General features: G+C 41.5%; 4 protein-coding genes across 4 annotated transcripts; 3 read left to right on the forward strand and 1 right to left on the reverse strand.

The window, feature by feature from the left end:
• Positions 1–11599: 11599 nt before the first annotated feature.
• On the reverse strand, positions 11600–13336 carry NEUTE1DRAFT_126631 (uncharacterized protein; the record flags this gene model as incomplete). Its single annotated transcript, XM_009858602.1, has 4 exons — positions 11600–12219; positions 12279–12907; positions 12982–13086; positions 13146–13336. The coding sequence occupies 4 exons, from the start codon at positions 13334–13336 to the stop codon at positions 11600–11602; spliced, it is 1545 nt and encodes a 514-aa protein (XP_009856904.1).
• A 1897-nt stretch (positions 13337–15233) lies between these two features.
• On the forward strand, positions 15234–15782 carry NEUTE1DRAFT_17689 (uncharacterized protein; the record flags this gene model as incomplete). The annotated part of the gene is made up of 2 exons (XM_009856606.1): positions 15234–15349; positions 15410–15782. Coding segments are annotated over 2 exons (489 nt in total), but the record flags the coding sequence as incomplete, so codon positions are not given.
• A 7346-nt stretch (positions 15783–23128) lies between these two features.
• On the forward strand, positions 23129–23566 carry NEUTE1DRAFT_32941 (uncharacterized protein; the record flags this gene model as incomplete). Its single annotated transcript, XM_009856631.1, has 1 exon — positions 23129–23566. A coding segment is annotated over one exon (438 nt), but the record flags the coding sequence as incomplete, so codon positions are not given.
• A 1406-nt stretch (positions 23567–24972) lies between these two features.
• NEUTE1DRAFT_92460 (uncharacterized protein) lies at positions 24973–26751 on the forward strand (the record flags this gene model as incomplete). Its single annotated transcript, XM_009858603.1, has 2 exons — positions 24973–25065; positions 25408–26751. The coding sequence occupies 2 exons, from the start codon at positions 24973–24975 to the stop codon at positions 26749–26751; spliced, it is 1437 nt and encodes a 478-aa protein (XP_009856905.1).
• Between the last annotated feature and the right edge of the window lie 719 nt (positions 26752–27470).

Below are 27470 nucleotides of genomic sequence, written 5' to 3' on the forward strand. Positions count from 1 at the left end.
CTTTTATTAATAAAAAACTAATAGTAATAGTAATTCCTATTTACAAAATTATTATTATTTTTATAAGAATACGCTAAATTCGAAGAAGAAGGTTAAAGAGTTTAAAGAATTTAATTATATTATTATTAGTAAAGGAAAGGATAAAGTAAAAAAAGAAGTAAATTTTATATATAGCGTCGAAAATATTCTAAATAAGGGTAAGGATTATTTAGCTAAATCTAATATAGTACTAGCTAAATTCGCTAATTAGGCTGAATATTACTAAACTTTAATTACTATTAATAATATAAAGGAGGGTAAATTAATTAATTATATAGGCTAATTCTAAATTATTGTAAGCCTTCTTATAATTAATAATTATAATTTATCAAACGCTAAAGAAAATATTAACCTTGCCTTTTAAAAACGTTAAATTATCGAAGCGAATCCTATATTAATTACTAAATTAGTACGTATTCTATATAAAATAATATACTTAATTATACCGATTAGTGGAAATTTAAATAGCTTAGAGGTTAATATTTACTTAAATTTAGGAGCATTTAATATTTTAATTAGTAAGAAATTCGTTTATAAATTTATAAAGAACCTATATTTCTTCCCTATATCCAGTTTTCAAATTAACAGTATTTTAGGTAGCGAGGAGATTACAAAATAGGTAGAATTTAATTTCTATATATAAGGATATATCCAAAGAATATAGATTAGTAAATATTTTTCTATCCGTACTAATATTGTAACCGACTTCGTACCCTATTTATTATTAGGAACTTATTTCCTTATTGATTATAAAGTAATTCTTAATTTTATTTTAAAGGAAGTCTATTTTCGTTCGGTCTATAATATAAAAATAAAAGGTTAGGCATTTAGGAAAATTAAAATAGAACGTTACGCCTAAATTTAAAGGGAAATAATATATATAATTACTAAAGTATTATAAATTATTTTACGTAAGGTTACTTCCGTTAAGAAGGTAATAATATTTATTTTTACTAAAATATAAGTCCCGGTTTAATATATTAACCTTCCTCAGGATTTATAGAAATTCGATCCAAGAGCCTATAACTTCCAAGCCAACTATAATAATATCTTCAATTATACTATTACCTACTATATAATAAAGAATATTACAATTTTAAACCGTACTATATAGCCTATCGTTATTAAGGTTTATAAAATTATTAAATATATTTACAAATATATAAGAAACGAATTTAATATACTAATAGATAATTATAATTTTAATTATCTCCTACCTACTATCTAAATAAGACTTACTCTAAACTAATATATTATATTTTTTAATAAAGAAAATTAATAAATAGCGATATTAACCGACGAAGTAGACTTAAATATACTAATTCCCCTATAGAAGTTAGAATCGTTCAAACTATTAATATAGGGTCTAAATAAGCCTAATAATATTCCTAAGGCGAAATTAATACGAAGGGTCAATATATATTATAATTTACCGGAATTAGTTAAAAAACTTACTATATTAGTAAATAAATATAATATTTTCTATAATTGAAGAATAATTCTAATAATTGAAGATGAAAAAATACACATTAATCTAATTGAAGATTAATAGAACTAAAAGCAATAAGTCCGTATTTACCTATTAGGATATAAAGACCGTACTTTCCTTCATAAAATATATAATTAATTATATATTTAAAGTAGAATAAATTTTATAAATTAACCGGCGCCCTTAGCATATTCTATTTTTATTATATAATCTAAGAGTGCTAAAGGAAATAAGGGATAAATCGTCTCTAATCTCCAACCGTTAAATAAAATCGCTATTCTAAATATATACTTTCTCCCTAATTAATAGGATATTATAAATAATATAATCAATTATATTATTTTCTCTATCTTCAATACTTCGGGCTTCTTCTATTAATTGCTTATATATTTTAAATATAAGGATTATATAGTAATTAATAACCCCTACGGGTTCGAATAGTCTAATATAGTTTTAATAGGTTTTAAGAACGCCCCGGCGTTTATTTAACGCTTTATAAATTATTATTCTTTCGAATATCGGTATTTTATTCGTATATATATTAATAATATTATTATATTTAATAAAACGGCCGAGGAGGATCTTAAATACCTTCAAATAATATTAAATATTATTAATAAATATTATATTTATATTAGTACTAATAAATTATTTATAAGGTATCCGTTGGTAAAATTGCTCAGCTATATAGTAAATAGAGAAGGAATTAACCGTACTAATAATTGTATTATTACTTTTAAATAAATTAAATTCCCCAAAACTTTAAAAAATCCTAAAAATTTATATTAATATAGTAGAATAGCTTCGGTCTAGCGTAGTTTAATTCTAAATTAAAAACGCTCTATTCGAATACTATAAAACCAAACTATTTAAATAAGAGCGAAAGTTAGGAGAATTATTTACTGAAATATCTAAAAAAGCTTATAAGGTTTATACCGTTAGAACTAAATTTATTCTTATAAAAGAAGAACGAAGGTCCTTCGAAATTATATAGGCCGATTTATATAACTAAATTAAATTTTAGTACTATAACCGCTTACGACCGCTTTTTTTTAAAACTAATATTTATAAGTAGAGTTTAATACAATAGCTTTCTAATTTATAAACGAAGAAAACGGCGAAAATATACCTAAATACAATATTCCTATTAAACAAATTCGTTTAATCGCCTTCATCTCTCGAGAAACGACTCTTACCGAAAAATATTATAGTTCTATAGAAGTTGAAATTATAATTATAATTTAAATATTAAAGAAATAGCGGAAAATAATCTAATCTAACGAATATCTAATTACTATTTTAATAGACTATTCGCTAGTTAAAAGAATCCTAAAGTATACGTCCTTAACTATTATAGACTTAATTAAAGCTAACTTTAAATTAATTAATATAGTAAATTAGACGTTTCAATTTCGGTTAAATATTTTTTATATTCCGGGACTCTTAAATATTATATTTAATATACTATTATAACTCCTAATAGAATTTAATTACTATACCGATTATAATAACGTAAATTAACTAGAGAATATATAAGCGAATTAGACGGAGTCTATAACGCCAGATTTTCATTCTGTAATATTAATATTAATTTAAGAGTTTAAAGCTAAGATTATAGAAGGCTATAAAATAGATCTATAATATTAGAAGATTATTAATATATTACGTACTATAGTTTAGTCAATAGTGAATTTAATACTCCTTCCGAATTTGTTATTAAAGCGTACAGACTGTAAGGGCTACCTACTAGCCGGCCTATTTAAACTCCGTAATAATATTTTCTTCTATATCGATTTTAATAACAAGAAGAGAATTTACTTTCCTTCAAATTACATACCCAAAATCCTAATATTAGTATATAATAAGAAGTAATATATTAAGGTTAATCGTATAATAACCAAATTTAATTATATTTATTTTTACTATAAAATATAGAAAATTAAATTATACGTTAATTACTACCGAATATATTAAAAATATTAAACCGATTATCAACCGACTTTAGAAGAGCTTTAGCCTATTCGCTCCTTACTACAACCCTTCTATATTATAACTATAGATTTTATAATTAATATACCTATTATAGAGGCTTAAGGGATTTTCTAAGCACTATTAAACTATTTGTTATTAAATACTATAAATACTAATATATATAAATTGAGTAAAAGAATCCTTTTAATAGCTAGTTATTCTATATGTATAATTAAGGATTAGATAATAGTAAAGCTATAGGCTTAGGGCTTCGCTAATTAGGGTATTTTATAAAGGATTATTAACAATTGTAATATAAAATTTATATTTAAAATATAGAGGGAGATCTTTTTTGCCTATAGGACTAAATTATTCTACTCTATAATATATTATCCCCAAATCGACGGATAATCCAAATATACTAATTAGACCGTTAAAACCGCTATTCGTTTCTATTATACTACTTCTAACCAACCGTAAACTAATATTCTACCTACTATCTAATACTAATTTAATAACTCACTATATACTATATTAGGAATAAACCCTAATAAAGTAATATATAAATTCAAACCTCGATTAATATTAGATATTCTTATTAACCTTTTAAACGAGGGCACCCCTCTTAATATAGCGGCCCTATAAGTACTTAGGTCGGGGTATTAAAAGGAAGCAACCGAATTAATCAACGAAGTAAATATAGTAGCGAAATAGTAGTATAATACAAAATATACTCTAATATAATTTGAAGTCGGAGATATAATTTATATTCGTTTTAGTAATAGATATAAATTATCTAGAAAGCTGAAGCGGAAGTAATTAGCATTAAAATTAGGTCTATATTATATTATTAGGAAGGTTAGGTATTTTATTTACGAACTAGACTTCCCGAAGGACTTACAATTCTATTATATTATATCGGTAATTTAATTATATAGGACGGCCAAAGGCTTAAATCCTTTTTAAAAGTAGGAAAATCCTCCTACCGAAATAAAATTAGATAATTAAACGCTATTTATTTTAGGAAGGATTACTAACCGTTATATAAGGGTTTATAAATATAAAAGCGAAGTAATTAAATTCTTAATTATATATAAGAATACTCTAAAAATAAATATATAATAGTTAAAACGGTTAATACTATTAAACTTAAACGAAAAGATAGTACGAAAATATAAGAGAAAATTCCCTATCGATTAATAGAAGGAGAAAGAACGGTCTAAATATATCCCGCCGGAATAGATACTAATTAAAACTATCCTATAGACTAATATAATTATCACTTTACTAATTATAGTAAAGGAGAAAGGCTTAATAGAAAGAGCATAGCCTATATCTATTACCCGTAGAAATAGGACGAATTTATTAGCCCTTTAACTAGTAATAGATTCGTTATTAGTACTTAAGGCTAACCGAGTTCGCCGCTCTCTCCGCTATTAGTAAAGGGTATTGTACGGGCCCTAATATATTTTCCTTTATTTATTTTACTATTTACTTATTTTCTTTACTATATAAAGTTTTTTCTATTTTAGTATTTTCCTTTTCCTTTTTCTCTCCTCTAACAATTATTACTCCTTTTAATTCTATTTCCCTATACTAATATCATCTTCTTTATACTAGGGAGCCTATAATCTACTATTTTTCTCAACTTTTCTTTCGTCTTTTCCTTATAATAGTCGAATCCGCCTATACTTTCCCTTTTATACTACTATCTATAATAGTAAAAAAGCCGTTCGTATTTTTCTTTACCTACTTTCTAATCCTTAAATACTTTTCGTCAAAATTAACTTATATATAATTAAAAATATAGTAGACTATTTACTCCTAGTAGAGTTAGACTAACACTAATATATAATTGTAGAAAGCTCTCTCAAATTAAGTACCACCGTATCGAATAGAATATATAAACAGTTCGAGAATTATAATAAAGAATTTATCGAATTAGTTTATACTATACTATATAATTTATTTAAAAATTCTAAAGGATATATTATTTTCAATATCTATACCTATTCTATCGAAACTGTTAAAAAGTATATAATTATTAACTTTAGAAATAAAATTATAATATAAGCGCCACGTAATATTATTAATCTTATTGTAACGTTTGTCCTGCCTTATAAAGATACTACTACTACTTTATACTGCTTAGTCCGCTAATAAATTTAGGCATAGCTTTAAAACCTCCGTATACGCACTACCTATATTACTATAATAAACGAGATTGTATAGTATTTTAAACCTACGCCTACTATCCGAAATTAACGCCTAAATATTATTAGTTAAATTGTACAATATATCTCTTCCCGCCGGTACCTAGTTCTAGCTATAAAAACCTATTTAGGTTTTATTATAAATATAAGTAGTAAGATCGCTAAAGTATACCCTATTTTATTTTCAGTTTTAGCCGGGTCTCTAATAACTATAAATATTCTCCTTATTATAACTTTTAAAAACATTATTACCTTTACCCCCATTATAATATTTAAATTTCCCTTAAATTCGTACTTTAACCCGAAAGGGGTAAACGCCTACTAATAAATTTAATTAACGACTTTAAATAGGCGTATCGAAGCGTATATAAGACTATAAAAGCCTAGTATATTAAACTATATTAATCGGACAATTAATATTACTAACCGCGACAATTGGTCTACTATATACAAATATAACCCCCTTAATTATCTCCTAAAAGTAATTCGCACCCTAGCTAATTTAGCCGATAGTACCGACTTTATTATTAAATCTTAATTAATACTTACCTTTGGCGCTATTTATAGTATAACGAATAATAAAATTACTTTCATCGATAATTTCTAGGATATTATTCAAACCCTTATTTAAAATCTAAAACCCGAATACTAGCAAGATTTATTATACGGCGCCCCTTCGAATATATACAATAATATTATTAATTTTACTAAAGAGGATTAAGAGTGCCTTCTTATTATTGGCGAGTTTAATTTAATTGGCGGTAATTTTATTAACCGTTCTATTACTATCCGTCGCTTGAGGAACGAATTTCTTAAACTAATTAAAAAATATTAGAGTATAAATATTCTATATACTAATATTAGAAAAGCTCTTAATCGCCTCTATAATTAAATTAATTATATTTGTTTTAATTATATTCGTAAAGTAATATATTTAGAGTTACTTATATTAAAGAGTATTTATAATTAGGCGGTAAAGATAATTAGTATTTAAAAGGAGGAGGGGGATATTTCAAATTAGAAAAGTTATTTCCTAGCCCGGTCTACCCTCCTAGCCTATTATATAGCGAATATATTAAATAATCTATTAGAATAAGTAATAAATTATTTTTTCTACTTAAATATAGCCTACCTTACTAAAATCTACTCTAGTAAATTTAATAGTAGTAACGACCGCCTTTACAATTAAGTTCGTAAATTAATTACTGAAGGGATTAATTATTATATTAATATTAAAATATATAATATAGTTAAGAAAGGTACCTACTTTCAAAATATTACAATTCGGCGCTTACTAACCTTCAAGGAGGAAGTAGAACATTTAAAGAAAATTTCTAATATAGAAGAAATTTTAACCCTTGATGAATATATTAACAAATTCACCCTACTAAATATTAAAATTATTTCCCAAATAGAAAAGACCCTAGTACACCTTCATTAAGAATTTAGTTCCGGCGGTTCCGTTACCCGTAGCGGTTATAAGCCTACTAACGGCTAATTATTCGGTCCTATTCTTATAATAGAGAATCTTATAGGGTCGATTAAATACTTTAAACCTACGGATATAATTATTCCAAACCTTCGTTCCGGTTGTACAACGTATATAATAATAACTCTAGCCGATAGTAGTAATAAGGAAATAACGGGTATAGAATTGCTTATAATTAATACGAATTAGAGGAAGTAGCATTGCTAGAATTCTAAAATATATTATATTTTATTTATGAACAAAGGTAACGCTTCTAGGGCTAAACCTCTATCTACCCAAATAAATAAACTTATCGACCGATTTAATAAGTAAATTATATTATATGCAAATACTAATAATTTTTATTCTTCTTAGGTGTAGCCTTATAATTATTCTTATATTTATTATTATTATTTTAGGATAGAGTAATATTTTTATAAAATATTCTTAGTAGTATTAAATTGGGATTAAAAAAGGTCTAAAACTAATAATAAGGGTTATAAGACGGATTTTAAGAGGAGGTTTGGAAGTTATACTCTTCCGGTTCGGCCGAAGGTATCTTTGCAATATATATATATTTAAATATATAATAATTTCGGATCCGTTGTATTATTATCTCCTATACCCCTAGGAGATATTATGCAACGGAATCCCCGCTAGAATAAAATATATTATAGTACCCTTAATAGATTTGTTAAGAGTTATTACAATATAGTTTTATATAGTATATTAATGGTAATAGACGGATTCGTCTCTTTGGGAGACGAATTCTCTTCCTCAATTAATTATTATTTACAATTAGAAATTCTTATTCAGTAATACTATTTATTAATACAAATTCTAAATTACGATTAACTGTGGTTCCTCAAGACGAATCCGTTACTTAGTGACGAATCCGCTACGCATTAATCCCTTTAACGAATCCGTCACCTACTGGATTCTTCTTTCGAGGCGAATCCGTTAGTAACGAATCCGTCACTAGGTAGTATAGTGACTACGGTCTCAACTCCCCGTAATACCGTAGTAGATTTGTTTAAAAACGTATCCGACGAGCGGCTGTTAGTTAAGAATAAAGTTTCATTTAATTATAATATTTTTGTTAATAGAGCCTTCGTTTTAGAGGATGGTAGTAAGGAGATTAATATTAGTATTAAATATATTTATAATTTAAAGATTCTAGATAAGAGGTTTACGGACGATTTAGTAATAGAAGGCTATAATAAATTAATGATTCTTTAAAATATTATTGCTTGCTTATTAGACCCTAACCGACGAGTATAGTCTAAAGAAGTTAAAAACCTTATAAAAAAGGTCCCTTTCGCTAAGTACTATACAATTTAAGAACGGGCGTACTTTTATAGTGCTATCTTTATCGACCCTATAAATATAGAGTTCTAATTCCTATTCTTTTACCGCGTCTACAATTCGCTATTAGCTAAATACCCGGGCTATAAAAAAACCTATTTATTATTATTATAGTCCTTCTTTTAGTTAGGAATATACGCCGCCGTTAAGTTGTATTGCAAGGTTTGCTTAGTATATATTAAATTTAAGCTATTACGATACGCCCCCCATAGCTTTTTAAAATTGCTAACAGTCCTATTTGCATTGTAGAAGGATATTTCCGTCGATTACGTTATTCTATTAACCCTTTATTTATATTACGGATAAGAATTTAAATATATTACTGTTATTATTAATTATCTTATTAAAATAAGATATCATATTTCTATAGTCGGTTTAATAGTAAAAGAGTTAGTAGAGCGTTTTATTAAGAGAGTTTATAGTATTTACGGCTTATTAGACTCTATTATTTCTAATTATAATATTTAATTTATTTTATAGTTTTAGAAAGCTTTATTATTATAATTGGAAGTCGCCCTCAAACCCTTCTCTACTTTCTACCCTATTACTAACAAATAAATTAAGTGTATTAATATAGAAATAGAGAAATATTTTCATCTTTATATTAATTAGGCTTAAGACGATTAGATAGATTAGCTTCTAATTGTAGAATTCGCTAGTAATAATCTTATTTCTAAGACTACTAGTATCTCCCCCTTCTTTATTAATTATAGTTTTTACCCCCGTATAGGTATCGAGCTGGTAAAGCCTTATTTACTAAAGTTTTTAATAGTATAGTAAGTAGAGTATTTTAAAGTTAATAAACTAATTAACTAATTTAAAAGAATTTTAAATTTTGTTATAAATTAGGCCCGGCGAATATAATAATACTATAAAGATAATACGAATACCCGTCGGTCGAACGCGCCGAAATATAAGGAGGGAAATAAAGTCCTTTTTAATACCGAGAACCTTAATACCGGCCGTCCTTATGTTAAATTTATACCCCTCTTTGAAAGCCCGTTCGAAATCCTTAAGGCGGATAACTATCAGGTAATATTTAAATTCCTAATTAATATAAAATATAGCCTAACGTTCTACATTAATAAAGTTAAACTATAGGACGAGGAAGGTTTCCTAGGATAAGCAATTATAAAAGAATAGGACGTTCGTACTAATTATAGCCGAACTATAAAGAGAACCGATAATAAGGGAGATTTTATTAAATATAAGTTCGAAAGAATTAATAGATACCGGAAAAATAATAAGGGTCGTTAGGAATACTTTATAGTCTAGGTACCCCTATATACACCATTATAATAGCTACGCGCCGATATATTTATAGCCCCCGATATTATATAGGCCTTCTACAATAATTATCCCGACGTACCGTACCCCCTAGATTAGGTAGCGGCAGAGAAGAGGCGAAGGTAGTTAGAAACGGAGGGAAATTACAGAGGGGAGAAGGAGGTAGAGTAGGAAATTTTAATTTTATAACGGAGGTTACAATAGTACCCGCTAGCGGCGGTAGTAACGACTTTTTAAGAGCGGACTGCTCGTTTATTAGAGATTTTTATTATTTTATGTAATATTAGTTAGCTATATAGCTTCTTTTAATCCGGGGAAGTATTATAGAGTTAATTTGTATCAACGTATCTGTGGTTTTCTTGAAGTTTTCACCTTACTAAGTATCCGGTTTTAGAAACATGCCCCAAGGCAGGCCTAGCAAAGATATTGGGTAGCAAAAATCGAACAATCTTTTACCAGTCGTTGATAGCAAATTAATACAACCAAATTTACACAATACCTTAATAAAGCGACTCTTCTTCCTCCTGAGTTAGTGTCCAGCATGACATGCGCAGCATGCTAAAGACATCGGCGAGTGTCCACCAAGCACTCGGGGGTAAAATTATCACGGCAGCAAGGGGGCGAGCGGGCGGGTTTGTGTCTGTGCACTGTGCAGAAAATCATCCTTAGTAAGTATCAAGTTGAACCAATTTTCACAGCGATCAACACTAAGCCCGATTAGCTCAGCTGGTTAGAGCGTCGTACTAATATCTTCTCTACGAGATATCAAGTCCATGCGAAGGTCAACAGTTCAATCCTGTTATTGGGCATTTCTTTTTTCCACTTTTTGCCACTTCTAATGTTGTTTTCCCGTTTCGTTCACGTTTCATAGCTTCTTTGGCCTTTTTTGTTCTATTGTATTGTGTTACTTGGTCGTTTTTTGGTCAAGTCGTGGATGCAGGCAGGTACGACGCAGGGTGTACGTATGTGTGCGTTGCGTGCATTGTTCCTAACAGGGATGTGCCGCATCTTTTTTTCTCGAGCCGTGAAACAAGACGTCAAGAAATCCACGGGAAACAAAATCCATATTTCTTTGCCATGGGGACAAAGGAGGGGACAATGCCGATTGAGAGAGTTGGCTACATAGCTTGATACATTCCTACCTTGAGATTGATTCGATCAAATGAAGGCGAACAGGAAAAAGGCCATTATTTCCTCTGATTTACTCCTGGATCTCAAACTGAAAGAGATCATCCCTTCCGCTGTCTCTCATGTGTTGAGGCCACCCATCGTACAAAACCCTACGTGCGACATTTTTCATGTCGTCCTCGCCTAACACTGCTCGGTGATTAACGACAGATGCGACCTCGAAGTTACGCAAGACCCGGGACCCCTACTTCCTGCCCAATGTAGGATATGCCGTCGAATTATGTATTCAATTGTTACCTTCAATCAATGAACTCAGTGTACAAAGACCATGAATTGTTGGTGTAGCCATCTAAACTTTGTCTCTCCTCCACCAACATGCGTTCCTACTGGCTTGCTTTCGATAATTCAATTGCTTTCTTTCCTTGTCATACTGTTGTCCCTTGATATGCTTCATTAGGTGTGCGCCAAATCCAAACCCAATAAACTTTTGTGTGATCAATGCCCATCCAAGCAGAATTTTCCAATCGCCATGCCCAATAACGTTGACCCAATAATTATTTTGGAGAAACCTAGCCAATCCCAGAAAGAGAAGGGAAAAAAATGATATCCCAAAAAGAAGAGTGTGCGACATAAAGTCTCTCAAGCCCACTTTCCGAGCAAGCTCATCAAAGCCAAACCTGCGACAAGGGCAGTCAAGCCGGCCAAAGTGCGGAGAGGACTGGCAGTAGTCATCTCGCCGCCCAGCATCCAGTCATGAGCCCACATTTCGACGATGCCAACCCACATAAGGATGCCGGCCGAAAGGGCGTCGAGAGTGCCGATAGCGATAATAGTCGAAGGATCGTTACCATTGAACTGTTTGAGTACGCCGATACCGATGGCCATGCCGATAGGGGTGACCAAAGCGAAACCAGAAGCCAAGAGGAGTTTCTTCTTGAGCGAGACAGGCTTGATGACAGTGACTCTTGCTGACTCGTCTTCAGAGACGACTCCATGATCGGCTCCCGTTGGCGAGGTGGACTCAGTACGTAGACTTGAGCGCTTAACCTCATGAGCTTGATTGTGACTGTGGCCGTAGTGGCTGTGACCGTGGTGCGAATGGCCGTGGACCGAGGAGGCCGCGTTGATCGGCGGGAGAGTTCCGAGAGCAGCGATGCGAGAACCAAGCGCAATACCCTCAAACATTTGATGGAACACAATTACTGCGAAAAGGGTGAGGAAGAAGGTGTCGCCAGCAACAACCAAGGTAATGCCGATTACTGTGATACTTGATCAGCGGTAGTCCAAGAGAAAGGGTAATAGGACCGGTGTAACTTACGAATAGAATGGAAGATAACACCGCACTCCAAGACCAGTATGTTAACCATCTCGGTCTTCTGAGCCGAGTCTCCTTTCTCTCCACCGTTCTCGATGTTGCGTGCCTTTGTTTTAGCGGCGTGCCACTGCAGGACACGAACGCCGAGGTACTCTGCAAGGAACGAAACAAAGATGCCGGCCATGGAGATTGCACCTGCTGTGCTCTCGTAACTAAGTTCTCCCAGACATTCGCTGGCAAACATGAGTTGAGCATGAGACAAGAGGTGGATGAAGGCAGTCGAGATGACGACGCCAGTGCCGAACTGTCTAAGAATGGTGACGAAGACATTGTTTGGCGAGACAAAGTTGGAGAGCAGAATGGGACCGAAGACACCAATGGAGCTGGTTGCCAGCATGGCGAAGAGGAGACCGACTCTGAGACGAATGTTGTAGTCCCGGTCAGTCCTTTCGCATGTTGCACTCTCCTCCTCATGCTCATCACCACCAGTGCAGTGTTCGACACCAGCATGGAAGTGACATTTCTTTTCACTGGTAGAGGTAGAGGACGTCGCTTCATCTTCATCATGGTCGTGATCATCGTGACCTTGTTCAGAATCCTCGATTACTCGTGAAATCTTCACATCATCTCCGCTTGGGGAAACACAAAATCTGCTTCCTGTTAATATAGGCCACGAGACAAGGGAGGTGGGGGCACGAGAACGTACAGCGCATCATCGTGAGAGTGGCATCCTGTGAACTGAGCGGGGAGCTCAGAGGTGGCAGTGGCTGTAGTGTGAATAGAGTACTCGGTTGCATCAGCCAAGCAGAATCTGTATGGGCCAGGTCAGTAATCCAGTGACACATATCGAAATGATATCAAGACGCTTACACTTCTGTATCGTGCAAGTGGCAGCCCGAAATGGCGGTGGGAATGGCGGCTGGGGCGGTGGTTGCGGTGGGAGCAGCTGTGACCTGGGGCGCTCTGTGTTGTATTTGAGAGGCGGAAGTGGACTGAAAAAGGAGCGCCGCCAAAGCAAATTGAAGGATAGATTTCCTTTCTGCGGGAAGTAGGCGAGCCATGATGGGATTAGGGGTACAGGTAGCTCCGGAGGTTAAGGGCCACGGAGAGAAGTATAGGCTGCGTCAAGCCTAGGGATTGAGATGATATCGTGTGAGCTGAAGAGAAGCTGTCCTCGTTTGGTTTTTGCCGAATATCGTCAGAGTAGCCGATGGGCTGCGTGAACAAACCAGGCTAGGATGTCCTTCTCTCAGTGAAGGATGAGGAAGGTATAGACTGAAGGCGTTGACAGCTCCTTAAGTAGCGAGGCCGGAGGCTCAAGTGAGATGGGTTGACTCACGGAAGTGAAGTGAAGGGCGAGATTGACCGGTGAACAAAGTCGCGATGAAGATCGCCGTGTAGTTCAAGACGTTGACTGCTTCGGTCAAATTGCCTAACTGGTATATGATGGAGGAACGTGGATGTTCAAGGTTCCAAATTGTAACGGTCGTCGGGGTCGTAAAGGTAGGCCAAGCTCGTGGCGGTGGATACGGATTGAGGGTCCAGGAAGCTTCAGACGAGACGGAGCGAGTGACGCGCCATTTCCATCTTTCGGGGATATCTATCGGACTGGGGACTTGGCGGCGAGGGGCGCGGGATGTGCCGAGCGAGTCTTGCACAGACGGATATGGATTGCGAATTGGCGAAAAAAAGAGGTTCGAAAACACTACTATGTACAAGGGAGGTATTGACACATTCCAGATGTCCAGTTCTCCAAACGCCCACGTGAAAGAGGGAAGCAGGAGGGGAGCAGGACTGGAGTATGTAAACACGGACGGACACACACCGAGCAGAGAGGCTGGCGGTGGCCACGAAAGTGAAGAGGAGAAGCAGCAGGAACAAGTCGTTTCTGCAGGCGGTGGAGTCGTTTTCTTGGTAAAGACGCCTCTCAGCCAATGGGTGGGCTGTCTTTGCTGGTGCATCGGAGCGTGGTACGGGTCCTAATCTTGTCTCAGCACAGAGGGCACCTTGATGGTTGAGAACCTTGATGGCCAGATAGCTCCGACGGTACGTACCTTTTTTAAACGTCCGGTGAGCCCCTGCTGCGGGTGGGGCTCAGCAGCAATTTCTCATGGATTGATTGGACGGATCGAAAAAGGCAGTTGCCATTGTCCTTGTCAGTCGAGCATCTCACACTGCAGCTACACTCTTCCACTGCAGTGTATCCAAGTGGGAGGCACATCATTCAGGGAATGCAACGGTCATTGTTTCTTTATGTGCGATGTTTCTTATCTCCAAACTCCTTAGAGACTTGTCTCATCAGTGTGCAGAATTCTTCTCGAATATCCGGTCGCGAGACATGTGCTCCAATCCATAAAAGCCCACGTTCGAGATGCTCGATATCTCGACATTACTGACTGCTACTGAAGCTTTCACAAATCGATATTTCTCCATCTTTTAGCCTCAGCTTACGCTAAGCTCTTGGAAAAACACCAACATCACCACGGGAGCCCAGTAGGAATTCACGCCAAGTCCATCCGTTGCCTCGACTCATTTTACTTTTTCCTGCTGCCCACCAACCCAGGAGGATGAGGGTGGACTCACGCTCCTACGCCGTCTACCAAGACCAAACTCTTTAGGTTTTCCAAGTCAGGTCTAGGAGAGGCTTCCTTGGCATCAACACCATCATGCTGCCAAGATGAGGCATTCACGAATATTGAATCAAGTCCCTCAACCTTCGGACACCTTGATGGACTCCTCGCAATGGCTGGGAACTGCTCGCTCGACCGCAACAGCTCACCGTGAACCATCTCTGCATGAGCATGATCAGCCTCTTCTCGGATATTGCTTGACAGCCAAGGCTGGGCAACAGAACTCGGGATGAAGATAAATACGACACGATGAGGAGGAAGCATCAGCAGACAGACCCGATAGTCACTCGTCTCATTTTTGCAGCCACCCACTCGTCAAGTCAACATCATGAAGCTGTCCACTGTTGCGCCGTTCCTCTTGTGTTCCGTGCATACTGCACTGGCCCAGTCCCTCGCTCCCTCGCCCACTGCTTCGGTTGGCTGCGAGCCTCATGGCGACCACTGGTATGTTGATGTATCCACGGCGAGTCATGCCCTTGCGGACATTGTAACTGACAACTTCAGGCACTGCGAGGGTCCCAAGGTCACCTCTCTTGCCACGGTCGTGACCGCTGCCAGCGTCTCATCCGTAGCTGCGACCACCTCCGCAGTCCATGATCATGACGACCATGACCACGACGAGGAGGATCACGACCATGATGGCGAGTCCGCTTCTTCCGTCTCTTTGAAGCCCAGCCCGACGGAATCCTACGGTTGCGAGGCCCACGGCGACCATTGGCACTGCGCTGGCCACGTCTCGGCAACTAGCACGGCATCTCCCGGGTCCCAGACACAGACTAGCTCGGTCAACGCGACTGCTCCCACCACCCCTCCCACTGCTGGTGCCGTCCGCCAGGGAGCGTCGGGCTTGGCTGCCGCAGGATTGGCCATCATGGCCCTCGCTTTTTGAGTTTGAGCTGCAGAGCGTCAGCGAGTTCGGAAGAGCCTGTATACTTCTTGGGAAGATCTGCACATTTCTCCGCCTCTTCATGTAATCTCAGTTTAGTCAAATGTATAGCCACCGACCCCTTGACGAAAATTGACGATAGCCCTCGTCCTCTTGAGCAAGTTTGAGTCTGGGCACCCGATACTCAATATTCACCGATACATCTTTTAATGCTGTGAACGGAATGCGCAATCAATGCGACTGGAACAAGACGCAAAGGATGCGACAGCTGCAGACCCTCGGTACTCAGCTCGTTGTTCTCGTCGTTTCATTTCCTTCGTGTTGGTGAGGGTGTCGTCGCTCGGTTTCGCCAACTTGCCAACCTATGTGATGGATGGGTGACTGGGCGCATGGAAGTGAGAACCTTGATGGCCATCGGTCGGGTCGTGGACTTGGTGGGCGATCGGCCGGTTAAAAGAACAAGGTTGTTCCGCAGCCCCGCCACGCGCTAGCGAATTGGCAAACGGCTTGGCTGTTGGAAATGGCCGCAAAACCCATCGATGCTCATTTCGAATGCTGGCTTGGGGCCTGATCGGCTCGCGTGACCGTAACCTCAAAAACGTAACCTTAGATACATCCTATAGGGTGGAGAATTTGCCTTAGTACCTAGATCTTGGCTTTTGGTCAACTAATCCACAAGAGTAGTGCCTTAAATCCATAAAAGTAGCGCTTTTAACCCCATCTCCTTCTAGTTCCTCCACTCCAAAAAGGTTACGAGGTTACGCAAAGCACCTTTCAGCTGCTTTGTGTAACCTTTTTAGACGGATACGCTAATGTATTAGAATATGGGCATCTATACTCTTTTGGAGAGACGATAGATGGTCGTTAAACTTCTTAAAGTTAATCAAATACAACTAAGGATTCTCATCACTATCCACTTTGAAAGTACAATCCAGCCCTGGTAAGTTTGTTGGCGTGTTACTTAACAGGGAATTTGTACCTCTTTTCGACATGGGCCTTTAACTAGTCAACTTATATTAACCAAATTATTGATTTTGAGGGTTGCACTTAAGGAGGATGGTTTAGGGAAAGTAAGAAGCTCTTGTATCCTAAATTAAGGGTAGAAGTGGGTAAAACTGGGTAGAATGGGCGTAGAATCCACTAGATTTAACCTCTTTAACAATGGCTTTGGGGGATTGAAGGTGGATTTGGTTTAAGAGTGGAGTAAAAAAAAGGCCTTTGTGTATGAGAAAGTCGCTAATTTTACTCTCAGTTCACTTTTCCCCCACTCTCTGACTCTTTTAGCTAATAAATACCCCTGAACCCCCCTAGTTAGACTAAGAGGGTGAAGAACCAAGCTAACAAACTTTTCAGCATTGGATTGTATAAAGGCTTCAAGCGTGACCGAGCGTAACCACTTTGTATAAAAGCGTAACCACTTCGAGGGACCACAAAAACCCACAGAAATTCCACAAGATGCCCGGCTTCCCCCCTAAAATAGGGAAGGCTCCCGTTTTTAGCTTTTGCATAACTTTGAGGTTACGGTTACGCGGTCACTGTTACGCGAGCCGATCAGGCCCTTGACTTGCTTGACCTTTTGCACCGGTCCACTATAAACACGGGCCCTTCCTGTGTGTTCCCGTCTCGTTTGTGTTTTGGCAGCGGATTTTGTTCGCAAGCGGCGCGGGCCCTTATCGCGGATACTGCACGGACCATCAGCCAAGCTGATAACGATGACATCGGCTGGCCATTGGATCTTAGCCAGAATTGAGGACGTCATGTCCTGGCAGACACTCCCGCTTGCCATGATGATGGAATCAGGAACCACACTTTTTCTGCGGACCACCGCGAAAGCCAATTGTAAACAAGCATCCGGTCTTACGATGTGGTCCGTCTCCAGAACCCCCTCCTCGAGCCGAGAAGCGACCATTGCCTAGATAGTTACTTGACGGCATTCGACACCGATCCAGCAGCGAAGAGCAGCACTCGTCACTTGACATAAAAGATGTACAAAAACCTGGGCCTTGCTTGCCATGTTCAGCGATTCAAAGCTTCAATGCCGGTGTTCTATCGACCGACTTCCCTACAAGTTTCCGTGGCCGGATACCGCGTGGAGCTCCCTCGCTACCGGGCTAGCTGGTGGGTGGGCGGACGAGTGGACGCTCGAGTCCTTTTGGCGCCGTGGCGCTCGACTCGGGTCACGGTACACAACATGGACGAATGGTGTCACGGCTTCAGCGACTGCATGTCCACCCTACTTACGGACTCGGCCGGACGAGCGTTACATACGACAAACCAACGGTTCTTCATCCGACATACCGGATGTGGACGATACCAAGTACAGCCAGACAACCGTTCCACGTTAGAGACTTCCTACCTCGGCTCGTCGCCACTGCCCCGTTGAAAAAAAGTCGCTCGAGACAGGCCACAGCTAATCAAAAATGTCCACACAAATGGTCAGGAACAGCCACTTCCCAAGGCTGCCGAATGGTGAAGGTCCGACGCTGGCCATCAAGGTGTGATGGCATGGGCGATCCTTCCTTGTCATCTCGGCAAGTCCGCCAGCTTTTCACCAAGATGGAAACCAGGATCCCTAGCGGCTTAAACACAATGGCATGTCGGACGAGTGACTCGCTCGCCTGTTCGGACCTTTGATCGTTGGTCGCGAGCAACAGGGGTTGTGAAGCTGCGGCTGCCGGTCCCTTCGTGAGCATCTCGAATTTCGAGCGCGTACAGGATGAAAAGCATGGGTATATAGCCCTTCGCTTCCCCCAGTTGTCAAGCAGCAGCATCAGCAATTTTACCGTCGTGAAGTTCACAGAGCAGGTAGGTTGCCGGGTTACAAAGCGTAACAGAAGATTGAAAAGGCGAGCGGGATCATGCCCGAGGGCATCTCCTAGGGCACTCTGGACAGCCAGGTCACGGTGGTCTTCTCTAGTGGAGAGCCACTAGTTTTCTGACATCGTTGTAAAGACACTCGAATCATGGGTCTTTGACAGTAAGTTCTCTTCAAGATTTAATCTACACCTCACGGGCGCCTACTGTTGTTCCCGTCATGACCTCCAAGATTACTTCCCCTGCTCCTAGAGGAAGTCCGGGCTGTTCACTCCTTCAGATTCTTGCGAGCGAGTTTTACAGTCATGCCTGGCAGTTGTTGAAGACCCAGCAGAACCCAGACAAGCTCTACGGATAGTTTTTAGGGTCACCATGGCATGACATCCTGGTCTCCAACACCTGGCAGGCCATTCAGACACAATTAGGCACAAGTTCCCGGTATTCAATCTTATCACTTCCCTCATCTTGGACAAGTAAGTTACCATGCATTCGCTTTCACTTGTGCGGAAGTTTCGACATCAGGCTCCAAGTCAAAGCACCGAGATAGAGTTGGCACTTGAGAACACAGCATGCCCATACAAGGAGTCGTCCAGCTTCTAACGACATTCTTTGTCAGAAGCTAGCAAAGCTTCTTTTGCATCATGATGACGACCTCTGATCTCAGACGTAGGGCAACTTCCGGGAGTCAATACTTCCCGGACCAACAGGACAATGCATTTACTCAACCCTGGCAAAAGAAGTCAAGAAGGGATCAAACATCACTTTGCCTCTCTGTACCCATTCATATTCATAAGATGTAAAAACCAAGTGCTATAGGCCACAAATTGTAGCTGCCCTCTGTTCAAATTGTGATATATTGTGATATTTGTGCTAGACGAACAATGACTGGTGCTGACCTTGACTCGACTCGGTATGGCTTGTGTGTGAGCCAATACCCTCATGTATCATAACTGGTAAACATGCTGATGCGGTTGCTCATGATGGGCAACGTCGATATCCACGCCAGGATACCTAGCCGTGGCCCTCCCACACCAGTTCTATGGGTATGTCTCCCGAGCTCGATCCCTAACCTAGAGACGATGTTCCATTGAAGTCATGCCGCATACTTAAGTGTACCGAGGCATCACCGAATCATTAAAGCTGCGCAGGCCTCCAACCTAAGAGTGCTTTGGTGTTTTCCGCTTGTCGTCCTGAGGCAATAGTATAAGCTTCTGTTTTCTTCGAAGGCCGCAAAATTGATTTCAAGACAAGTGCCGCCGGCGACTCAAGAGCTTAGCGTCAACTACCTAGTCAGGGACATGAACATGTCGTGAATGGGTGTGTGTGTGCGACGGCCAGTCAGGGTGATACCCGAGAAGTGAGAAAGCGACAACGACGGGATATCTATTTATTTTGAGCCTCATCCCCTGCTTTACTTCGAACTGGTTCTTCTTTGCAAGAATTCGATGGGTGTAATCCTATGATCGAAATGAAGATGCGATCTACACGAGAGGGAGTGTCTGGGAACACAGGACTCTCGAGTGTATTACGGAAGAAAATGGATACTTGGCGGTTTTGAAAGACAATTGCGCGAATTCAAGACATCATACTCCTCGAAAACTTCTATCGTTGTCAAACGATGAACTCGAGATCTCAAGTCTTTGAGCTTCATTTTCTGCCTAGCGACGATGTCAACAAGTACGAAGCACATAGTTGTGCGTCAACAAAAACAACACAAACATTTCCATTCCGGTTACAGTTTCTGCAAGCAGCCAGTCGCGTGCATCATCAAACTTGTTACGGCGACAGTAAGGACGCACCACCAAACCTCTAGAAAAAGAGTATGTGAAAGGACGTCATTCCGCACACAGACACACAGACGCAACCCTCTCCCCACCAGATGCCCAGACGGCTTTTCTTTTTTAAACTTTTGAGGCTCAATTCCCCCCAAAAAGAGAATCCCTGCCAGGGATGATCCCGAACCGACTGCATGCAATTCAGGAACCGAAGATTAAAAAGCCATGGGGAAAAAGTAAGATATAAAAAAAAAATTTGAGCAGATGGATTGCTTCAGGGCTCAGCCAGGGTTCGAACCTGGGACCACTTGCACCCAAAGCAAGTATGCTACCACTACACCACAGAGCCAGTTGAGCCAAACTTTGTTTATCTGCTCGATTTGTTGACGTTAGGTCCCGTTAGTTGCTCTTAGATAGGGGGAAAAGTGCACCGAACAGGCAGGTGCCGTGACTCCTCCGGCGGCTGAGCCCAGGTGTGCCGCGGTGAGAAAAAGTGGATTCACAAGACCGATCCCCCGTCGGGCTTGGCCTTGATTCGTTCCTGGGATGACAACAGCCCACACTCCGGGTTGGCGGGGCGGGGACTGGACCGTTTTGCGTTTGCAATTCAAGTTGCGTTGGCGCCATGCGGTTCCACCCGCCGATTTGGCCTAACGATCCGCAGCAGCCAGGTGGGACTTTTGAAGATCTCAGACAGCGATAGCGCGCGGAGAAGGAGGCTCGGGGAGGGGTCGAGGACGGACGAGATGCGGGATATGGATCATGGACCGGAGATGGATGGAGATGGGACTGGACCCTGCTGCACGATATCTGTATTTGGCATCATGAAAAAGATGTGTTTCTTTCTCCAGGTCGATAGTCTTACATGCAGATGTGAAACAGTTTGGAAAATTTATCGCAGTTGCAGGAGCAGAGACTTCACTTTACCGTTGATGGTGAGAAAGATCTTCTTCTTCGACTCCTCTCCAGCCTTTTCGAAGCCGAGATGCCGCCGAACGACTCACTACACCAAGAAAAAAAAAACCTCTCGATAAGTTCCCGTCTGTGAGGCTGGCGAGCGTCTTTTGTTGTCTTCGAACCAGAGCGTAGAAGGAAGGGTAAATGCAAACATCAAATTTAGGCAGAGCTGGTGGTCTCATAAAGCGCAAGTATAATTGGGTCTTTTGCTGGGCATCGATAATAACTCGGGCTCGTCAGTCTGACTCTGCGCCTGCGGTGCTACAACAAAATGCCTCGGCCAGTCTTGACGTCTCTACTGAGAAAGGAAAACCGAAAGTCGCCGACTTCGCTAGCGGGATAGCCTCCAATCACCTACATACATATCAAGATCTTCAACAGCTGTCGACATAGGTCGTCTCAGAATTTTCGCAGATCTCACGATTCGCGCGATAATAGCGTACAGGAATTGACGTCCGATGCTGATGTCTCCTGCCGTGGTTGCTTGCGGGGAGGGGTCGGGATGTCTTTATATGGAGCACCGAAGAAACTCGTCCCAGAACGATCTCAACCACACATTTGGGCGAACATACATATGATGGTCAAAAAGAAAGACCCACGACGGCTTGGACGGCTTTCCTCGCTCGCAGATAACTGGACAAATAGTCCTTCTCCGCACTTCCATACCTGCCTCTAAACAAGTCGAAGGCGAAACAAGCGAAACCATTCGCACGAATCCCTCTCTCTCACAGGCTCACACAGTTGATGGGCACTGCGACATTGGATAAAAAGAAAGAACAAGAAGACTCTTTCATTTGTTCGGCACGGTTAGTTTGGAATATCAAGCGAACGAATAAGTGCCCGACTGCGACTGCGACTATGACGACCTGGTAAGTTCCTCTTTGCCGAAAACGATCCCAAGGTGCTTTCCCCGCCCCATGAGCCGCGCGAAGATCCATTCACACTCGGCGAACCGCAAAACTGCATCAGAAGCAGTATAGTGCATGCATGAAGTGTCGAGTGGTTCAATCTGCGCTGCGGGCGCTGGTGGCGAGCGAAACCACTGGCTGCAAGATGAGTGCCACTTCACCACTTAAACTGGATCTACTAGTCTAAGGTAGCTTCCACTTGCATGCAACAGAATAAAGAGTGGAAGAGAAAAAATTTGAGCAAAGAGGAGGAGAAAGAAAAAACCCGGCACGTCGAACAACTGGACTGGCTTCATTGGCTTATAAAATTGTCAACAATGGAGACGACGTTGTAATATCATTTCCTACATAGATGATGGTAAGACTAGATAGAGGCTTTTTTAAAACTGCTGGATGTGCTGCTATTCCCGCGCGCCTGGAGTTGTCCAGCTTTCGATATTGTCAATCTGGACTTACTACACACAACCAAAGTTCGACGATATTTTCGCATCGCTGGTCCTTTCTTTCTACAGGAGTATTGAGCAAACATCGGGCCCAGAGAACTGCCGAAGCTTAGAGTGTAGCCAAAGTCGACTCGTCAGCAGTTGGGCTTTTATTGTATTCGCATCCATATTGCAGCGCCGACAAAGACAGCCGCCAAGACCCGCTGAGCTGCTCGCGAAGTGCAAGACAAACAGAGAAGTCAACGACAAGTCGACTACAACTCACCGCAACACGGAAACAGTCGGCACCCGCCCGCCCCGTTGTTGAGCTGGTCTCAACCACCTCTCCGGGTATCACCTCATCATCATCATCATCATCATCATCATCATCATCATCATCATCATCATCACCTCAAACCAAGAGAAAAAAAAAAAAAAAAAAAAAAAAATAAGCCTGCGCCATGCCGACATTAGCAGCCATAGACGTCTCGGTCTGTGACGACCAGATAAGCCTCGTCTTTTCGCACCGCGCCCTCGCCGCCGCCTACGCCGCTTACCTCGAAGCCGAAGATTCGCGGCCGCCCTATGCGCAGGCTGTGCCAGGCTACCGACGACTTGCCGTGTTTCATGCCGCCTCCAAAGAAGTCACACTAGCCATGCCCAGCTTCCTCACCTGGTTCATCACCATGCGGCAACCGGATGACGAAGACAGCGTAACATTTACTTTCTCAGACGAGGATGAGGAGCAAGCCAGGGCGTGGGCAGAGAGCGTGGTTCTTTTCGAGCCCCCGGTGCCGCCGGGAACGGTGTACGATTTGGAGGACGGTGTTAGGCAGCTGCATGTCAAGAGGCTGTGGAACAGGGGGAAGTTGTTGCAGAGGCTGGAGGAGCTGAAGAAGGTTAGGAGCCGGGTTACGACGGTATGCTCCCTAAAGTCGACGAGATCATCGCCACGGTCGTCGCCAAAAGAGGGATCCAAAGATGGTGTGCCGTGGTATGAGCGGCAGGATTATGGATATGGATATCGATATGCAGGGGTCGGGCAGACGAAGGAGTTGACGATCTTGGCGCCGTTGCCGAAGCGGGTGGCGCTGCTGCCCCATACAACGACGGCGGGACTGTTTCATGAAGAATGGTGGTGATCATCTTGGTGCCTGGGGAAAAATACATGGAAGAAGGGAAAAGGATCTGTACATGACGTCATATTCCGGCAGGCGGGCAGATAGGCAGGCGTTTTGCTTTTTGGGATACCTAGGTTCTAGATAGCGAAGCGAGGCGTTTGTCGTTTGATTTTACGGTTTCCTTTGGAGAGGGAGGGCATAGACTGAGATGAATCGAAGCTGTCTTTCTGTCTGTTGAACCACGTTATCCCCGGTATGCATGGTGCCCGTTCATCGCTATTTCTGCCGCGAGTGTTCGTTACACAGAGCTTACGTTGTGCAACGTGTGCTTGCATCGATACATCTGGTAATGACAACCGGCAATTCCAATCTTCTCTTCTGTTGATAGTCCTTTCTTTTTATTGCAGGAACAGATTGCCGATTTCGCAAGGCAGTGATCCTGGCAGATCCTCGCTTATCTCCCCTGACAATCATATCGATCGCATGTCTCAGCCATGATGGCACTTGCGCGTACATTTAGCGGACGGTATACCGAGGAGCGGGCCGGTCAAGAGTGTACCTAGACCGTTGCGCGCTCGTGGTCATCACGTTTTTCTTGGAGGCATTTCGTGGTGCGAATCATGGTCGCTGCCAAGCCGGACATTCAACGATTGCTGCTCATATCGTGATTCGTCGTTCGAAGGTCGTTGGTTCGTATCCGATTCATCTGCGAACCTTTGTGTGGTCACTTGACACTCTGGAAGACTTCTTGTATGGTGTCACTACATGGTTATGCTCGTGAACAATTGGAAAAAGAACAGGTACAAACTCCAAACTCCAGGATGCCTTGCCTCGGCAAGCGGGCCCAAATCATCCGGTGTGTTGGGTTCCTTAGCCTCACCATTTAGTGTACACTAAGACCGGAGGCCGCTCCCGTCCAGGCAGTTTTGACCCACGCGGGGCTGAGCTTGGCACGAACGCAACGTCATCCGATTCATATTTATAGCGCAGCCACGCTCCAATCCACTGAAGAACAGAGAGAAACGTCGCCGAATCCTCTCCAGGCGGCAGCCGCAAAAAACACCAGTCTTCAAAAGTCCGTCAGGTTGCCTGGGCAGGGCATCCGAGTCCTCAATTCTTTAGCTTGGAGGAACTTGTTATCTCCAACCTCCCCGCACTTCGGACTTGAGCAAACCTCGGTCAACATGGCAGCATTTGTTTCAGCGCTAAAACTTGCTTGTGCGCGGCCGTTGCCAGCAGATCTCCCGGCGTGGTTCCTGGCTGTGTGCCACTCCCAAGTTTAAACGTGGATCCAGTGGACGGGATTCGAGCAATAATACGAGGTCGAAGAGCTTCACTAACCATAAGAATTCCCTTTATGAGTATTCAATTGGTGTACCAGTGAGGTGATCGCACTATCTCAGCCACCTTCGCACCGTACTGCTACTCCATTTTTTGAATCCTTCTCTGACGACACCCACTCAGATCTACACAACATCTGCAGCTATCTTGACTCGAGTGAGTCCACACGAGCTTTGTCCGGTTTGTTGGGAAGGCCTCCTGCTTCACCGTATTACACCTATTTAAGAGTCTCGTCAACTGTCCACTTCGTTTGCTTTGACTTCGTTCGTCCTCTGTAGCCAGAAGGCTCCCCGAACCCATCCTCGGTACCTTACACCACCAGCATGGCAACAGTGCATGGCCATAGCATGTCTAAATCTGGCGTTGGCCGGGATTACATTACAGATCTTTACATTGGACCACCTCGACGGCCTCCTCAACGGCCTCCTCGATGGCCTCCATTACCCACATCCAGACATTCACGAGGGACATCACTTCCACCTCTAGTCATCCCGAACAATGCATCTCCAGCACCGAGACCGCTTTCTGAGTTCCGGCCCAAGGAAGCATCCGCTACCGTGTTTCTGAACTTTTCACTTCCACGGCCTGTTGCCTGCAGAAAGAAATCAAGCGTTGACATCACCGCATCCAACACACAGTCAACACATCTTTCTGTACCAAACACAAACTCAACACATGGCGAAAGCAATCACTTCTCGTCCAACGCTGGCTGTGTTCCACCTCCCCCAAAATCACCACAACGACCCTCAACGTCCAGGGGACACTACCAAATACCCCCTCCCCTACCAACACCAAACCGACCTCTATCAAGCGGATCAGACTCAATACCATCACGGCCCCTCTCATCAGGATCCGACCAAGTCCCAGAACTAGAACCGGACTTTTACAATGACGACGTCAGCATCATCTCCGACGCAGCCCAAACACCTCCACCACCCACCTACGCGCCTCCCTCACCACCAGTCAAATCACCCCTCCGTCCCTGGTCCGTAGGATCCTCCTACTCTCAAGTCTCGTCTTCATCTTCTTCTTCTTCAGGATTTCCACTGCACCGCTCCAGCTTCTACCCCGGCAAGCGCAACCCGCCACCACGCATCAACTTCCGCCCCTCCTCCCAGGCTTACTACCCCACAAGCAGAAAGAGCGTGCCCAACCTCCGACAACAGTCAGAGTCAGCAGACGACTCGACGGGGTCCGAAGACAACGACACAACAACAACAACCACCACGGGAACAACAGGAAATGGAAGACGGCAGCCAAAGACTTACAAGCTCGACGCCCGAAGCCGCCGCCGCCGCCGCGAAATGAGCCCGTCGGATGTAGACCTGGATGACCCCACCGCCCGTGAATGCAGCAAGGCCGAAGCCGAGGCTTTCACGCAGCTGATTGGCATCATTGATCGGTTTAACGCCAGGGAGGGGGGATCGCCGTCTGTACCTGATCGGTTGGCGAGACGGGTGTCGTCGTTGCATTTGCGGGTGGCGACGCCGGTGTTTGATCCGGCGGATGAACAGAGGGAGCTATGGGCTAAGGGCTTGAGGAAGGTGAGCCCGACTGTGTATGTGGCGGATGTGGACAGCGTTTGGGGTTATTATTTTAATGAGGAAGACACTCCTATTTGAGAGAGGGGGGTGATTAATGGTCAGGGGAAGAGGAGTCAAAAGACACTGAAAGGTTAGGCAATGTCGGGCAGGGACTTTTTGCATATACACATGGCTGGAGTTAGTTTGTATTTAGGGGGTTTGTACATATGATACCAACTGGCTGATGATAATGAATATAGAATACAGTCATAATTCTTCATCCCCTCTTTCCCCTTTGCTGTCGGTGATTGAAGTTATTGCGTAGAAGATTTCCCAAAGGTCCAAGTTATTCAATTTGAATTGTACTGTAAAGCAATCGCCAAGAAAAATAAAACCCATCAAGCGCGAAAACGTGCAGACAGAATGAATTTCTTTATCGAATGACGCGCAAGCATCGCATCGCAATGGCGATTAAAACATTAGGTCATCAACTCGACGGGGAAAAAAAATCGAGACCAAATGAGATTTTGCAAAAAAATGAAGATAGAATTGATCCGACCCAGGCTCGATCTGGGGACCTTCAGTGTGTTAGACTGACGTGATAACCAACTACACTATCGGACCGTTTTTTATTGAAGATTTGGCTTTGAGTGGGGTTTCATAAGCTCAGTGATTCCTACCACCCGCATGAGCGAAAAATTTGGCTGGCATGCCATCCCGGCTTTCCGCCCGAAGTGTTCCAAGTGGGACAACACACGACAGAAACAAAAAAAATCAAAAAAAGATGGCGAAAAATCAAACTGACTCGTTCGAGAAAC

Source organism: Neurospora tetrasperma (genome assembly GCF_000213175.1).
Source record: "Neurospora tetrasperma FGSC 2508 unplaced genomic scaffold NEUTE1scaffold_81, whole genome shotgun sequence".
NCBI classification, from domain to species: Eukaryota; Fungi; Ascomycota; class Sordariomycetes; order Sordariales; family Sordariaceae; genus Neurospora; species Neurospora tetrasperma.